Source organism: Embiotoca jacksoni, unplaced genomic scaffold (assembly GCF_022577435.1).
Source record: "Embiotoca jacksoni isolate LCO1_2020_lvr unplaced genomic scaffold, fEmbJac1.0.p SCAF_15, whole genome shotgun sequence".
Taxonomy (NCBI): Eukaryota; Metazoa; Chordata; class Actinopteri; family Embiotocidae; genus Embiotoca; species Embiotoca jacksoni.
This window is the reverse complement of record NW_027185285.1, coordinates 9,332,180-9,350,383: the sequence shown is the minus strand read 5'-3', so window position 1 is coordinate 9,350,383 and position 18,204 is coordinate 9,332,180. Positions and strand designations below refer to the sequence as shown.

General features: G+C 43.1%; 1 protein-coding gene across 2 annotated transcripts in view; it reads right to left on the bottom strand.

Annotated features, from left to right (window-relative positions):
- Positions 1–18,204, bottom strand: part of pkn1b (protein kinase N1b) — a 35,443-nt gene that overhangs the window by 5,238 nt on the left and 12,001 nt on the right. Inside the window, exons 1-13 of one of the 2 annotated variants that reach the window (XM_069149378.1) lie at positions 12,862–13,167; positions 9,662–9,962; positions 8,292–8,437; positions 8,046–8,166; positions 6,953–7,098; positions 5,539–5,752; positions 5,238–5,432; positions 4,479–4,588; positions 3,801–3,944; positions 3,490–3,565; positions 2,427–2,568; positions 1,777–1,867; positions 382–473 (exon numbers count right to left, since the gene is read on the bottom strand). In XM_069149378.1, coding sequence (XP_069005479.1) covers positions 382–473; positions 1,777–1,867; positions 2,427–2,568; positions 3,490–3,565; positions 3,801–3,944; positions 4,479–4,588; positions 5,238–5,432; positions 5,539–5,752; positions 6,953–7,098; positions 8,046–8,166; positions 8,292–8,437; positions 9,662–9,962; positions 12,862–12,951 — 1,868 coding nt within the window. In that variant the 5' untranslated portion in view covers positions 12,952–13,167. Of the gene's footprint in view, positions 1–381; positions 474–1,776; positions 1,868–2,426; positions 2,569–3,489; positions 3,566–3,800; positions 3,945–4,478; positions 4,589–5,237; positions 5,433–5,538; positions 5,753–6,952; positions 7,099–8,045; positions 8,167–8,291; positions 8,438–9,661; positions 9,963–12,861; positions 13,168–18,204 lie in introns of those variants that run through there. The other variant, XM_069149379.1, reaches the window with a different exon arrangement.

The following is an 18,204-nucleotide window of genomic DNA, read 5'->3' as shown; positions in this document are numbered from 1 at the left end:
TCATATCTAAATGCGCCTCATTCGTTCAACAACATCGGTGCTTACACAAAAAAACAGGCTAATACTGTTCATTGTATGACTCTTATGCTGTTTTGGCACCCAATTTTTTTTATTCTGGGGCAACATATGTTGTAATCCACATTAATGATGACTCAGCTTTACTGCCAGGTGTTGAAAAAAAGAAGACGTTACAACACAGGACCATATTGTGTGTGGGATGTGTTCCTGGTGTCACGTTGTGTTGGCCATATTGCAAAACGATATGCTCAGGTGTGGGCTCATTGTAGGTGTGTGTGTGTGTGTAGGTGTGAGTGTGTGTGTGTGCGTGCGTGCGTGTGCGCGAGAGAGAGAATCTTAGGGGGTGGGGAGGTATCTCTGCACCTTTCTAAAGAGTTGAGGGACAGCGATCTGGTTGGCTGCTCAGGAACAGTGACACCCGGTGTGGACGGGGGCTCAATGACTGGCGTCTGTTCCTGACAAAGAAGAAGGGAGGGAAAACGTGAATTGTAGGACATTGAGGACATAGAGGGGGACATGTCGACAAGGAAGTAACAGAAAAAGAGGGAGAAATGGGGACAAAATGATTGCGAACATCTGTAAAAGCAGACAAACACTAATCATGTCAGACTGCCAGATCCCTCACGACTCCCCTCTTCCTGTCCTCTCCACTCCCTCCTCACTGCTAATTAGTTGTCTAAAAAACATCAGAGTAATTAATCCCATAATATTTCAACCCCGTCGAACACACCATCTGCCACAGGCTCTCCAAAAAAGTCCCATTTGGTGAATTGGCAAGCACCGCACTGCCTAAGTATGTTTCGAAAGGCCCATAACATGAGTGTAACGATTCAGAAACTCACAATCAAATAAATGAATATACATGATAAAATTATATTTTGGATTTTTTTTTTTTTTTTGATAACCACACAACATATTTCCACACATTTCCAAATGTAAAATAAGTGACAGTTTCTGGCATCAACTTTTTAGGAGGTATTAGAGTTGATGAATTATGAAGGAAACCTTATAAAAAGTATGTCAAAGTAAAGATGTCGAAGCATAATACAACACCAGACCAGGTTAAGGACAATTTAAATCATTATACACCTTGCATTGTTCACTTACACTTCCATCCATACATCACCTGCTATGTGTGTGTACTGTAGGGACCCACAAAACAAATACAAACCCTTTTGACTTCAGTGAACACCTAAATGATGTGAACGGCATGTTCAAAACCTTTTTGCTGCATTAGTTTTTCCTGTGATGTTTGTGAGAAGTAACTGTTCACCCTAAATTTCAATTTCCCATCTCAATATTTCATCCTTCCCTCCTTTTCTTTCTCCACAATAGTTCTTCCCTTCAGGCTTCCCCTCATGCCGCCTCTCTGTTCCTCACTCCAACATGATCACCCGCTGCAGATTCGTTCGTCACACTGGGAAAATCACAGGGATTTAGCCTTGATCAAATTAAAGTTGTCCTCCATCCAATTATGTCTCATTAAAGCTGTCTCCTTGAAATGTAAGTTCTCCATTTCTCTAATTATTCTTCCTGTCCTGTGTCTCTACTCTCAGGCGTCTGCCATGCCCGTCTTAGATTTCACTGCAGCTCCTGATGACTAGAGTACTGTTTCCACGACAGAGGCTGCAGGTAGGAAATGCGCAAAAAGGTAACATGATACAGCGTGAAGATGCCCATCTCTCCCCCATCTGAAAGTCCCCCGTCTGCTTCCCTCTCTCTCTCTCTTTGGCCTCTGTCCCTCTCATTCTCACTCACCAGGGGAGCGGGCGCGTCCATAACATCCCTCCTGACCTCAGCTTTCAGGGGAGAGTCGCTGTCCAGATTCAGCTTCTCCACTGAGATTTCTCTGCAATGCACACAACGCACACAAATCAAAGAGGGAAGGAAAGCAGCGCTTTATGAATAATAAGCTCTTCTGCACGAGTTCTTTGCTCAGGTGGTAAAAGACGAGCAACATATTGAAGGTAGACGTTCAGTTAATTCAGTCGACGTTGTCCCGAAAACAGGTTTGCTTCGTCCATTAACATATAAATTCAAACAGAGTCAATGGAAAAATGAATCGAGCACATCTCTGAATTCGTACTCTCGAAATTATGCCAAAAAATAAAGAATGGCTTACATTAAAAAGCTCTTTAAGCTACATTACAGACATTACCCATCAATAACTGATCAAAATATCGATTCATTTTTTTTTTTTATCATTTAGAAATTAAACAGCCAACAGAAGACTCATTAAAAGATGATTAGTAGTTCACTGCTCCACATCGTGTTTCACATTCAAATGAATTATTGATGCCTCTCCAGGAAAAATCGTGAACAAGAAGTGAAATGCATAAATATACTTGAAATTTCAAAGATGATCTAAAGCTGTGTTTTTGACAACCTTCGGTCTGTTAGCTACATACCCGGTGCTGTGTGCGAGCGTGTTGCTTGTGAAACTGGGTGTGTATGCAGGTGTGTTGCTTCCGCTGGGGATGGCGTTCCTCAGCAGACGGATCCAGGTAGCGATGTCCACGTTCATCTGACGGGCACGCAGGAAAGCTTTACCTGAAACACACACAGCGCAGTGTAAATAATCATTTCTGTTTGCATTGATGTGTTGTGGAAAAGGAAATATAGAACAAATCAAATGTATCCGTTCATCAAAACATCAGCAAACGTTGAAGCAGGTCTCCTGCAGCTTTAATGATGTGACACAGCTGAGCTGTTGCATGACCTGGGATTGCATTTCCTGCCACGATTATAATCCCTATTCCAGAAAATACCAGAAGTCATTAACACTTTATGTGCAGCAGCTCCTCTCATCCCTCTGGGTTATAACCCCCTTTAAATGTTGAAGGCACCGAGCAAGCAGGATGGTTAAACCAGTCTGTGGAGGTTGATGTCCAGTCAGGCTGTAAATGACTCAGAAGTGAAAACAAAACAGTACATGTGATTCAGAATAATTAAATAACTAACCCTATGATACTTGTGTTTTATATTCTGCATTTATTCTTCTCGTGGCCACTGAAGGACACATTGTCAGAAACAGGCTGGGATTAAAAAAAAAAAATAAAACAGCCTTAACAGTGGTGGCCAATCCACTCTTCTATCTGAGCTGCAGATGCACATTTCTGTTTCTTTTGCTGCGTGACTGCCTGAAGCATTACTCTTTTCTCACAAGTAGATGGCATAGAAGAGCACCCAACAATTCAAAATCCCAGGGATTCCCCATTTGTTTTAAAATGATCCTGTTTCAATCAAAAATCAGTGTGGTCATTACAACAAGATTTAAGGTCTTAGTTGATTGTTCTGAAATTCATTTAATAATTTCAAATCATTTGAGACCAGAAGAATAAAACAAATTCACCAGGTAATTAAAAGAACATCAATTTCTCTTGATTAAGTCAAAATCTAGAATTTGAAAAGTTTTGATTCTTTTATGAGGGAAAGTGTTTGATTTCAGCATGTGTGCACACTTAGACATACCGTGCTGTTTAGAAAAGACTTTCTTCTGCCTCTGCAGTCTTCGGCCTCTCTCTATTACTGGGTTGAAGAAGATCACCTGAAACATACACAGTTACATGGTATTGCATGTTAAAACAACAAACTGCATTGCTATTAAGTGCTCGTCTGAGATCATAAACAGGCCAACTGTGCAGTACCTGAGCTGTGTAGGCTAACATTTACCTGTCGTACCCACTGCACGTGTTTATACTGTTGATGATCGACTCTTATGTTGGATTACAGTGTGTGTGTGTGTGTGTGTGTGTGTGTGTGTGTGCGTGTGCGTCCTGTACCTCGGCCAGCAGCAGCCCCTGTGGCTCCAGTTCCAGCTGTACTCGGTGTTTTTGGTTGTCCAGGAACTCCTCCAGCTTCAGGTACTTCAGAGCGCACAGGGAGCGGTAATCTCTCCAGTGCACTGCGATCTCCATCTCCCTGGACTAATCACAAAAACATCACAGCAGAGATACTAACGTGAACATGTGATCACTTTGATGAGTATTAAAACAGCAGGTATGCAGTTCTGTTTCAGCGTCACCGTTTCAGAAACAGGATTTAAATTCTTGTCTGATTAAACTTACAGCATTTAACATTTGAAAGTCAGTGACAGCTTAACCATTTCATATATATTCACTTATTAACAGGGACTTTGGTGCATAACCATCAGATTATTTGCAGTTTTTCTGCATTTTTCTATTCTCCCTTTGAATAATAAGCCAGCACTCATTGCTGGTCTGCCTTTTTACAGCAAACTATTAGTGATCAATGTATTGTTCTCAGGAGAAAACACATTTTGATAGGAAGGGCTTAAACGTGGCTAAAAAAAAATTGGTTTGTTCTGTTTCAAGAATCCAGGAAAATGTGTTCTAAATAAAACAAACTGACAAAATACATAATAGCACATGTGATAGATGTGAAATAACACATGAAAGGTTGACTCTCTGTGACAAAGGAACACATTAAGGGTGTCTTACTCTCTCCAGATCTACAGTGAAGGTCTGGTCCCAGGCCTGCTCTCCAACTGGTTTCCAAACTGTCTGACCCACCACTGTGTTCTCCAGCTTCAGCACTGCACTCACTTCCACTGTGAAACACACACACACACACACACACACACACACACACACACACACACACACACACACACACACACACACACACACACACACACACACACACACACACAGAGGTTTTCATTGTAGTAATGCATTTGTAGCCCCTTACCAAACCTTAAGCATCACAACTGCATGCCTAACTTTAACCCCTCCTCTTACCCAGACCTTAACCTAATTTGAAGCCTGAAACCAAGTTTAAAAGTCTCAAAACGTAGACTTTCTCCTGTGGAACCTCAATGTTTGCCCCCATCAGTGACACATGCCCCCGTGGCTTCAGGTTTACGTCCACACCAGGATTTAAAAATATGTACGCAGGGGCACTACTATTTGAAGTTAAAACATTGACCAGGTTAATACAGAACTACAATCCTTAATAGATTTTAACTGTTTAAGTATTTTTGAACTATCAAAGGATAGTGAGGGACAGAGCGGGAATATTAGGAATGTGCATCTTTACACTTCATGCTAAGATTTGATTTGTATTAATCCCACAGCAGGGAACTTTACTAAGTGGGATAATTTGCATGTGTGCATGTAGCTGATTGGTCCACATTAATACAAACTGTTAACGACACATGAAGTAGATTTAAAAGGTAAAATTTGAAAAGAAGCACTTACAGGAGAGCTCCTCGTTCTTGCTGGGGATCTTGAGGCTCATGCTGCTGCTGCTGCGGCTATAGAGGCCGCTAAGTTTGAAGGAGGAGCGTCCGTCTGCTGGAGAGTAAGAAGGAAGGACCACTGGGGTCCCTCTGCTCCGCCCTGGGACGACATCCAACAGTCCCACACAGCCCAGAAGACGAACCTGAAGAGTACCTGGAAATATTGTTTTTTTTTTTTATAAATATCACGTTTATAGATAATAAACTGTGATTTAACTACAATCAAAAGAGAAATGTCTGTGGATGTCTTCTGTGTCTACCTGTAAGTGGCGACGGTTTGCTCAGGGTGCTGTACTGGTTATGAACATACGGGGTGCTGTGGCGGGAGCTGAAAGCCGAGGAGGAGGCCAGCACCAGCTCCTCCTTGATGAGGCAGGCCTTGGGATGATCCTCAGGTAGCTCCTGCAGCCTCTGCTCCAGAGAACACCTGAGCAGGTCCAGACGCTGGGACGACTCGCCGAGACCACACTGAGCCTGCAGGGCACAGAGAGGTCACAAGACTGTCAGAGAGGAGACAGAAAGAGGGCCGTGGACAGATAATTAAACTATTTCTCCTGTCTCCTTACTCTTTCATATAAAATGTAGGTATTAACCTTGGTGGGGAAATTAAGTTGTTGCAGTAATAATACTGATAGGAGAGGAAAAGAAGATGAGACAATAAAAGCTTTTTGATTTAAATGAGAAATGTTATGTTCCAAGAAAGGAAAACACTGCAGCCCAGCAATAACAAACCTTTCCCATCTGTGAAACATGGTGATGGTAGTGTCATGGTTTGGGTCTGGTTTGCTACATCGGGGCCACGATCATTGGCCATTATTGATGCAACAATGAATTTTCAACAATATCAGAGAGTTAAAAAGGAAAAATATGAAGACATCTGTCTCAAGAGAAAGTGGATAATGCAGCAAGACATCGACCGTTACAGATTTACCAAAGAATTGATAGCTTCTACTCTATATTAATCACTCAAAGGAGCAAAGGAGGATTTGTTTTTATATTTTTGCTCTGATCACTTTATTTAGACCAAACACTACAATAATTCAATTTTATTTGACCATTCTGAACAGTTCATCATTTCGTTAAATGCGCTTATTCACCTTGCCAAGAGCAAGATGAGGAGTTTGACACTGCTCTCATGTCAGTCCACTAAATATGAAGGTACAGCCGGTTAGCGTAGTTTAGCATTAACATCATATACAGCAGGAAACAGCTAAACTGGGTTGGTCTGAAGGCAACAACATCCACCTAGAAGCACCTCTACAACTCATTAACATGCTTTATTGCATTTTCAATTTAACTGACTGCTTCTTATTTAGCATGAAGATATGAGCGTGGTACTGATTAAGTGTATTTCCTAAAATTTCAAACCATTCCCTAAACATCAATACGCTCTACATGAGGGTATAAGCAGGGAATATATATATATATATATATATATATATATATATAAATGATATGTAAATAGATGTATTTAACGCCACACTAAAATGTAAAACTAAATATAAAATACACACATGAAACTGTGGAATCATTACATAAATGTAAATATAAAATGTGTGAAATAGAAGAGAAATTATGGAAATACACAAGACACATCCATCTCACACACTTGGTGTCAAACTCATTTAACTGAATTTTGGGTAACACTGAATCATCTCCTGTCTGTTCTCTGACCTCAGCAATGGCCTTCTTATCCTGGACCTTTCCGGCACCCAGCAGTCGCAGTATGTTCTTGGCCCCCTCGGCCATGGCGTGCTCCACACGGTAGTGGTGCCACAGCTCCTCCACACGCAGCTCCATCCCACACAGGTCCGGCTTACCTGGGACACGGTGTCAGGTTCAGTCGGCAACATATGAACAACAGAGCATACGGCCACATGCAGTGATGATAAATGGCAAAACATGACATCTCCACCAACACCCAGAAGAAATATCTGACCCCATCTCAACCAATAAATGCTCCACTATGTTCCCCGACCAGTTTCTTGCTTTGTCTGAAGTTTGGTGCTGGACAGATCGGGCATAGTTGTTTTTTTTTGCTGGAAACAGCGGTGAGATTGAACTAAAACAGTAAAATGGTGGTCGATAAAGTCAAAAATCTGCTTTCCAACAAGATAAAATGCTCCACCTAGCTGAGGGGAACGGCAAAGTTGCATAATAATTCTTAATTTATCTCTACTAGTGAGCCATTGTAAACAAGATTTTAGCGGCTTTAAAGAGGTGACGATATAACGTGGAGAAAAATACGACAACAGACGGGCAACACGTTCCTGTTAGCCACACGTCAGTTTTCTGTCTTTTGTAAAGTCACTGCTGCTCTGAGCTATGTTTTATCCTCCCCGCTTATTCTCCCTTTCATCTCTGACTCCTTCCTTCCCTTCACTTGACTCTGTTGTCATCTCTGACTCAGTCCTTTCAGTCTCACTCCCTTCCTGGCTCCCCGCATCTGTCCTGCCTCCTCTCTAAGCTCTTGTTAAATGAGCCATGGCTTTTAGTTGTTGGGCAACATCAAGGGGAAGCAAAAACATCAATAAGGGTCTAACCTGAGAGAGCAAGAGGGCTGTAATGGACGATGTGCCTGTGTGTGCGTGTGTGTGTGCGTGCGTGTGTGTTTGACTGGAAGACTTTACACTGTGAAGTTCCGCGGCCGGAATTGATCCATTAGATCATGAAATATGCAGTGTTCATAAGCTGAAAGAGTGACAGGTGGGATGAAAGCGGGAATCAGAGATGAGGGTGAGGATAAAAACCAGAGCATGATAGGTACTTTGGTTCTCCTCCGACTGCTCCGTGGCCTGCATGGCCTTTCGGACTTGCATGCGGATGATGTCGATCTTCGTCTTGCTGTCCTGCAGCATCTGCTGAGCCGACTGGAGAAGCTTCTTGTCCTGTGAAGGGTCATTCAAAACAGGAAGAGATCAGGGCTGGTGTAAAGAAGCAGAAACTAAACACGTAAATCTGCAGGTGACAGTGAAGTGAACGTTGTGAATAAGACTTGAGGCTGTTGAAGTACCTTGGTACCTCCATTGGCATATATTGGAATCATGTTCTCTGCTCCCTGTTTGACCTTCAGCTCGATGTTTAGCTGCCGCTCCAAAGCTGCGATGCGGCGCTGATTGGCCGACGTCTGATTGACCGACCCTGGGGATTTGGTGGCGTCTGGCAAGAGGAGCGGATAGAGGAAAGAAGCAGAACATGAAGTTAAAGACAGCAGGTTTTCCTTTTTGTATATTTTAGACCGTAAAGTGTTTCTGTTATCCACTGACAAAGCATACGACGCATATTATATTGATTTCCATGCCTTTAAGGAAAGCCACTGATTTTGGTTTGTGGCAGTATGGTCTTAAGATCATTGGTCTGAAATAAGTATTCTAACATATTGGATATTTGATCTCTTTTTTGTTAATTCCTCAGGTGGTACAATAAATCAGAAGCAAATAGGAAGAGTTTTAAAATTCCATATTGGTGTGTTAAGAAGCACAAAAATCCAATATGAAAAACAAACACCTTGTAAAAGTAATCAGTTGATGTGCGACACCTATGCTTATAGCCGGAACAGAATTATTCATGTTAATTTCATGAACACATCTGTCACAGGAATTATTAACAGGACGCAACTGCACAAATAGACTTAATTCGACTTTTTGAATTTTTTTTCATCTCTCTCCGGAGCATTAGAAATCTTAATGGTTATTTTTCATATGAATCTAAAAATTCGGCTGCGTCTGGGGTAGCTCAGGTCTCTTTGGGGATGATTTTAATGCTTTAGTTATGAAATTCCCATCAACCTCAGCTCTACTTGGTTTTACTTTGCAAATGTTATTACGCCAGCTCATTTAACTGAGATGGGGCACATAATGGTAAACATTATACCTGCTTGACATCCGCCTGTTAGCGAGCTAAGTTAACATTTAGCTCAAAGCACAGCAGTGCCTGAGCGCAGCTTCGAGAAGCTGCCAGAATTGCTTGACTTTTAGTCCTTTTAAGTTAAAGTCTCAGTGTTATGCAGGAGGATGAACACATTTTCACCTGAATGGATTACTTATCCAAGCAGGTTTTCAGCCAGCTGGTTTTTCATTGATTTAAAACCAATGTCTTCCAAGAAGGCAAGAAATCAATAAAAAAAAAAACTTCTGGAAAGCAGCCAAGACTGATGTAAAAAGTGTCTGTAGTCTGTAGTAGCGACATAAAATATGCCAAGCCACTGATAGGATCTTTAATAGCAAATCATTAATACATTATTTCATTAAAACCCAGCGCTGAAAACATGTATGTAATTATGATGTTGTTATAAGTATGTTGTTAATGTTTTAAAGAGGACAGTTGACGCATCCCACAGTGGCACATAACCGTCTAAACCACCTCTCCTTGCGGATACTGTACCTTTGTTGTCATCGGGGCCCTTGACCACAATGTGCGCATCCAGCTCCTGCAGCTGAGCCTGCAGGGACTCCAGCTTGCGCTTGGAGCTGCGGAGCTGCGAGTCCACCTGCTGGGCATTCCTCTTGTCTGTGGTGGCCCTGCGCAGATTGTCGGCTCCCTCCTTGATCTTCAGCTCCTTGCGGATCTCCCGGCGGATCCTCTCGCGGTCCTCGTCCAGGCGCTGCTGCACGCTGGAGTCCGAGAAGTCCGAGTTTTGGTCCAGACCGAGCTGCTGCAGCACCGACAGCCCATCTGGATCAGTCTGAGGAAGCAGCGCAGAGGAGGAGGCAGACTACGTGAGGAAGTCAAAGTATGGGTTACGTGTGCTGGAAGTAGCACAAATATGAAAAATTGAAGTGCTATATTTAGCCCACTGTGTTCAAAGGGGATTATTCGATTTGAGTCGAAAGAGAAACCGATTCGAAGGGTGACAGCAGCTGGACTCAGGCTACGACAGACAAAGCTGACAACAGTCGCCCTGCACAGTTCTGACGAAGTGAAACGCTGTGGGATGAAGGAGGGGGGGGACAGGAACTCTGGGTGGGTCGCCAACATGTGAAACCTGCCGAGCTGAGACTGTGAGGCAGCATCAAAGCAGAGGCACCACTTAAGCATGTACAGATCTGAGTGCTCACATCAGCTCTCCTCCTGATCAACACTAACCACATTACAGCAGATTAGAACGCCATTAATACAAACTAAAATCAATCAGGGTCTTGTCTTCTTCTGGGTGGGTCACAAGTCAGCAAACAAACAGTGTGTGTGTATAAAATGAACCACAGATGAGAAAAAAATACACAAACTAGGACCTGAAGAACAAACGGATCAGTGTAAACTATTTTGTGATTTTTACTGTATTTTATACAAATATACGTATATATATATATTTTACGTGTCCCTTAAAAAAAAAGTAAAAGTATGTTTACTTCCTCACTAACTTGTGATCCAGTCATTTTTGTAATGATTTAAAACAACATATTAAAGCATGTGAGTTCGTTGGAAAAGTGTTTGAAGGCTTCAGGGGGTTGAGGTGCTCCAGTCAGTGGTGCACCATGGAAGGTGACAGCCTGTCTCCTAGCAACCGGGGCCTTCAAATGTCAGTCAATAGCAGCCATGGGAAATAGCCCCATGAAAAACTTAATTTAAAAAATTTAAGTTGCTGTATTTTTGTTTATATTTCCCTATAGAAAACATCAGGGCTCATATTTCAGTTTAAAAACATGTTTTGTTTTTTTCTGCATTAAACATGAATTTATTACCGAATTGAACAACAACAAAATGTTTGCCTCAGAAATTGCTCTTGGCCATGAACGTTTCCTGAAGTCACTCTAGACATGAGGCCCTGAGAATTGAACACAACACACAAATAATGTGAATATACTGTTGTTGTAGAGCATTTGTATACAATATGCTTACAATTTATACAACTGCACATATCCTTCACAGAAAAACTAAAAAAAAATCATGTATTTACTGCTGACATTAAATCTCATCAGATCACACACACACACACACACACACACACACACACACACACACACACACACACAGACACACAGACCCCTCCCCTGTGCTAGAGTATAATGACGGGGTGCTCGGGGCCTTTCACTGCACCGTGCAGCCGCCCATCCAGCTTAGCATATCTGATTACAACTTCTTAGGTCTCTGTGTCCATCCAGCTACATGCAGGCTGGGGCTACAGCTCTGTTCTCATTAAAGCCATAATCCATCTGCAACACAATGCACTACAACAGTCAGGCACAGCCCGAGCAGCCAACCAAGCCACATGGCACAGGCCAAAAGGGCTTGCAGTATTTTAACTGCTGCCTTAATTCAATGTTACGTCAGAGCACAACTCTGAGGCAATGTGACTGAACATGTTTTACAAACTGGGGGGACAAAGTCATGAAGGCGAACAACACTGCACAACTATGTTGGTATACATCTCCACCGGCGATAGTCGGAGTCATTTAAGGTTGTCCATCGGGCCTACTCTCATGAACGACTCGAGGGAATTTCTTTAAACTTGGCAAAAACTCAAAAATCATTTGGACTGAAAATGTATTAATATGCTTGTTATAAGAAAACTTTACACAAATGTCTAGCGTAAAATGATCGAGTGATGACATTTCATACCCAAAAGGGTCAAAGTTCAACTTCATTGCGGCATTAAAATGTTAAGCAAAAATACTCTACTGGCCATTATTAAAAGAGGAACAGAAGGGGAGATTGTGACCATATTTCAGATACTGAATTGGTGACATTGGTCTTGAAACTGTGCTGATTGTGGAGATCTTCTATATGTTGGGTTGAAGATGTCTGTGAAGCGTCCCATGTTTTAGAATTTGTCACTTCTTTGCAGCAACATCCATATTGGATCCATATACAGTCCATATAGGATCCATATTGTCTGCTGTCATCGCTACAGCTTCAATCAGGATCAGCTGTAATGGCCGAGCATGTGATCACACAGAAGGACTTCGACTCTGGTTTTTGTTTTTCTTGTAAGTATACAGCAGAACAAAGTCAAATCAATTCTAGTTCTATATCTCTATATTTCAAATCAATACCTTTTATTAAATTCCTTCAAGGTCTTCACTATATATGTAATTCTGGACAGATGTGGACAAAAACTTAAACTTGACTGGTTGTTTAGTTTTAAGTTTGGTCTGGTAGAAGAGAAACACGCGTGTGGAACACGTAAACGGAGAAATGACATCCGTGTGAAGCACTCAGACATGAACAAGTATATATGTGCACAGTTATAGATCACAAGTGTCCATCACTCTTGATGTGGCAGACCTAAAAAGTCTCAACGCGAGCAGCAGCCATACAGGCCAGAAGAGAAAACAGAGGCAGTGACACACCATGAACGACAGGGAGGGAGACTTTGTGCTGTGACGCACCTCGATTCAGCACAATACAACCAAATCCCTGGTGATTTACAACAAAGAACCTCTGGATCGAGGTGTAACGCAGCTCGGAAATCACAACAGCGGACAGGAATGAAAATGCACAAGTGATTTGCTGTCAGAGAGGACATGTTTTTACAGGAAGTGAACGAGGAAGCTGGTAGAAAAGAGAAGGGCCACAGTAATGGATGGAAAGAGAGCGGTGCGAAGGCGGCAGTGTCGAGGCCTGCTCTGGCCACAGTTGCCTACCAAAGACTCTGTGTCACTCTGCTCGGTGGGTACCGGGCAATCAGCCGGTGGATCCCCTGGTAGGTCCTCCACTGTGTCCTCACTGGCCATCTTTGGCTTCGATCCCAGGCCCCCGTCCCTCCCCTTTGTCCCCCTGCCACGCTATCACACACACACACACACACACACGCAGTCAGCACTGACAGCAGCGCCAATCTGGCAACGCAGAGTGCTATTCCTGCCTCCTCAAAATCCAGGATGTCCTTCCCGCCAGGAATCAAAAGCCAGTCTAAATCTGGAGTGAGTGAACGAGGCGGAGGAGAGGAAGAGAAAACAGCAGAGACTGAGCCCCACCTCGCTGCTTCCTGTTCTGCTCTTTGCCAGATAGAGACTGAGGCGTCATGCACTTTACACACACACACACACACACACACACACACACACACACACACACACACACACACACACACACACACACACACACACACTCGGGTGGTTTTGTAAGTGAGAGCTCACAGTCACTCTGCTTCCTGCTACTGGGTCTCCGAAGCTGAGAGACAGGCTGTATGTGCAGTACTGTTTATAATGAAAATAAGGTCAGAAAAAATGCTGAATTAACGAAAAAAAAAAGAAGTGAGGGAAGAGGTCAAAGGGGAAATCATTCAGATCATAAAACACCACACAGACACTCTACTGTAGTTTACTCTCGTGCAATATTACGATTATACAACAAGCTACCATCTAAATGAAATATGTATTCATATTGTGGGGGAATTCGCTCACAAAGTATAAAACTTTTTGTTACTGGGAGCTCCGTTTCCATGGCAGTACATGGGGTATGATTGACAATTGGAAAACAATCAGTCGCCTCAGTGGAAGTGAATGTAATGCATCAATGTTAACACTCCAGGAAGTAGTCCGACCCTTAGCAACGACCCTAGCAACATAGACGAGATCTAGTCTGTTTTATTGCTTTCTAGAGATCGTTTCTCAAACTGAATAAATAAAGCACATAGAAACACTAAAACGATCAGGATGTGCTTTATGTTGATTTGAGCACGTTCCAAATGTACAGTTGACCAATCAGATCGCTGGGTCGTAACTAAGTGTTGCTCATAACAAGTTGTATTATGAGCAACCCAAACTTTCCTCACTTGAATACTAAGTTGTGAATAATAAAAATGTTTGAAACGAAGGCATTTACCGCGTTTCAACATAAAATGCACCAACAAATGTGAAATATCCATCAGTTCGCCTTTTGCCAGTCAACTGGAGGCTTGTACAAAATCTAAATTTGGAGTAAAAGCAGGACAACAAGCTGAGTCGTCACTTCCAAGACACGAACAAGCAGAGATCCCACATCGCCAGCACTGACCGATCACAGACCCTCGGGCTGTTTCTGAGGGCCATCGACGGCCTCCTCGCTGTCCGGCTCCTGTGCTCTCCTTGTCAGCGAGAGACGAGCGGGTCGTGGATTTATCCGACTCAGACACTCGGACACGCTGCAGTGAGGGGTCACTGGCCCTCTGAGCCCTCACTGTGTGGCAGATGGCCCTCTCTGGCTTCAATATCTCTATCTGCGGTGCCACATACTCTCGACACAAAATGATACACGCTCACAGGGAGAGAAGGCAACGGACGACACAAGCGTGATCGTCAGAGAAGCGCACATCCAGTTCTTCCCTTTCTGCTTTAGAAGAATAGGAAGTTCAAGAACATGAAGTTAAGCCAATAGATGCAAAACACAGGAAATCGCTCTCGCTTGAAAATCATTTTGATAAAACACATAAGGCAACAAAGTATTTTCTTACCCTGCCGTTGGGACTCTCAGCTCTTGCAGTGTAAAGTAGACCGGTGACCGCAGAGATAGCAGCCCCCATGCATCCATGCCGTCTCTCACCTTTACTTATAAGGCTGAGCTGTCATTATGAACTCCACAGTGATGAAAGTCAAAACATACACCTTCAAAACTGAACCCAAACTGCTACGATGCCTGCAGTTAGTTACAGACTGTCTCACTCATTGTGGCTGGGAAATAGATGCAGTTGCCAAAACTGAGCTGACCACAGTATCAGGAACTTAGAACACATCACTTTACACAAACAGCTCTTAAAGTCACAGTCTCACCTGACCGGGGTTGAACTGGCACATATAAAGTGTGTAATTAACTTAAAATGTCCTTTCATTTTATTTGACATGAATTCTCGTGTAAATCAGCATCCTATTGTATATAAATCAGCTGAGCAGACCTGTCTTTCACAAACTTTATAAATAAACTGAAAACATGAATAAATACTAAAATTCCAAAGGAACGAAATAAAAGACAAAAGTTTTCACTGCTGATATGTCTGATACTTTGATTGCCGATGCTCAACATGTGCATAAATGTTATTTGAAGAATCCTTCACATCCCACTTAACATAAATTTCTGTGTTACAGAGTACTTCAATAAGTAGTCCACTGTTAATATTCAACAAAGGTGTGATGTAATGTGGGGAGTTTATTGATCTGAATGTTTTGAGCCTCCAACATCACCATCAACCAACACATTTACTCAAATAAAATCAAAAGTTTCTACAGAGCGTTACATTGTTAAACCAACATCTAAACCAATCAACTGTTAGATTAGATGAGAGTAGCATTTCCCATCATGCCTTGAAGCCGCGCTGCCTCAAGTCAGACAGAAATCTGACTCCGCCCCCTGCTGCTGTTGACATTGTTTATACTGTATTAAAATTTTCAAATGTGAATTAACATTTGAATACGGTCCACTGTGCAGCAGTGTACCGCCTGGAAAAAGTAATGTCGAACAGCTTTAACATTTCAGTTTGAAAGTGGTCACAAAAAGTCACCATGAGTATGTGAAAATTAAAATGCAATATGGATTATTGCGTCACTTTAACTTTTAGTGAAATAACATACATACCTGGAAAATTATAAATGCAATTGTGAAATTAGATTTTCATTTTCAAGTTAATATTGTCTCCTCTATGCTTCTATACAACTTTGATCAACTTTGTAGTCGTGTCATCTGATCTGCGACGGCATGTCTTGGACACCCGGGTGAAGAGAGGAGCAGAGCTGTCAACTGATCACCACCTGGTGGTGAGCTGGATCAGATGGCGGGGGAGTCGGCTGGAAAGACCCGGCAACCCCAAACGTGTAGTGAGGGTAAATTGGGAACATCTGGCGGAGGAAACTGTCCGGGAGGTCTTCAACTCTCGTCTCCGGAAGAACTTCTCACACATCCCGAGGGAGGTTGGGGACATGGAATCCGAGTGGACCATGTTCAGAGCCTCAATTGTGGACGCGGCCGCTAGGAGTTGTGGTCGGAAGGTCATCGGTGCCTGTCGTTGGGGGCAACCCGAGAAACCCGGTGGTGGACGCCGGGGTTGAGGGAAGCTGTCAAGCTGAAAAAGGAGGCCTTTCGGGCCTGGTTGGCTCAGGGGTCTCCTGAAGCAGCTGAGAAGTACCGGCAGGCCAGAAGGGCTGTGTGCTCCAACTATCAGGGTATCACACTACACAGCCTCCCGGGAAAAGCTTATGCCAGGGTGCTGGAAAGGAGGCGCCGACTGTTTGTCGAACCTCAGATTCAAGAGGAGCAGTGCGGATTCCGTCCCGGTCGTGGAACAGTGGACCAGCTCAACTGGCAGGAGACCCCGGGGAAGACCCAGAACACACTGGAGGGATTATATCTCGCGGCTGGCCTTGGAACGCCTCAAGATCCCACAGGATGAGCTGGAAAATGTTGCGGGGGAGAGGGAAGTCTGGGTCAGCTTGCTTGGCCTGCTGTCACCGCGACCCGACCCCGGATAAGCGGAAGATGATGGATGGATGGATATAGTCTCTTGTATGCTTTTATACAAGGAAATGCAGATAAAATTGATGATGAAAGCAATTACATGATGCAGCCTTAAAAAGAATATAAGGTACATGATTAATCTGTACTGTAAGACTGGAGTTAAGTGTTATTTCACTCATGTTTACAGCACATAGGAAGAGATAACGGTTATGTCAGCCTTATTGTATTTGTCACATATGCGTGTGACACCAGCTGAGATTGTGGTCGTCTGTTTGCGGGTCTTCAGACCATAGATCAACCTTCTTTCTTTCAATAATGCAGTTAAAGCGAAAGTGGAGAACGAAACAAAACAATTTTCGGTCTGTTACACCGTCTCGATTACTAACCTCATGTCTCGCTTCCTCTCTGCCAACACCTCCATCTTCCCTCTGTTAACACCTTTATATTTTTCTATGTTGCTTTCTCTTTCCTATTTTTCTTACTCGAATTGCCCATAAACTGTCTGCTGTCACATCTCTGGTTAACGGATGGTTGGCTTGGTGCTGCCGGTTGGTGATAGAAAGCCATCCTTTTGATTAAGTTTTAATGGCCTGTCAGCTCATCTGGACTCGCCTGCGTCTAAAAATAGAGATTAAGTCCATTTTGCTGGAGTAGAGGCAGTGTGGGAATGCTTCAATTGTGAGCCCCAAATCTGTCTTTTTGCTACTCACTCGTTCATTCACTTACACACCAACACCTGCAATTCACATGCAACAATAACAATGATGGGGCTGGGGGAGCAGACTTTCAACCTGATTGCTATAAGCACATTAGGAATAATAATCAATAAATGCACTCTAAGCCAGATACTGCATGGAGAGGGGGTTTTTGTAAGTGGGATTGGGATTTCCAGGAAGTTGCTGGTAATGAAAATATGTTATTGGGAAGATGCGGATTAAACATTGTAGCACAAGGTCAGCTTTAATATTAGAGGATGTGGGCCATTTTACAATGTGGGATCTTGAAGATGATGCAGGCGTCATGTGTATTTTTGACGCTGCAGGGATAAACAAAACACATGGCCTGCGACAACAACCTCAGGTGAGCAGAAGCCTGCGGTCGGAGGCAGAGGAGAGGAAAACATTACGTTTGACTGCTTGTTAGGTGATAAGATGAGCAGAGAGAGGGACGGGTAAACAGAAAGTACAGTTTAATAGTGTCATTCATCCCATTAATTAGGTGTGTGTGTGTGTGTGTGTGTGTGTGTGTGTGTGTGTGTGTGTGTGCGTGTGCGTGTGTGTGCGTGTGCGTTCGTGTTCTTGACAGAAGCACGGCCTGTGTGAGAGAGAGTGAGGCCGAGAAAATTTGGGAGGAGAAATGCAACTTTAAATTCTCCTCACATCTTGATGTCTGCGCACAGCCTCATTCAGGGATTTGGGTTAAGAGGGGGTTGGTGGGGTGAACAGTGCATTCCTATTAATCTCTTTATGTACACACACACACACACACACACACACACACACACGCACTCCTGCCCAGCAGATAAAATAGAGTGATGGATACCAAATGAAAACCATAAATAA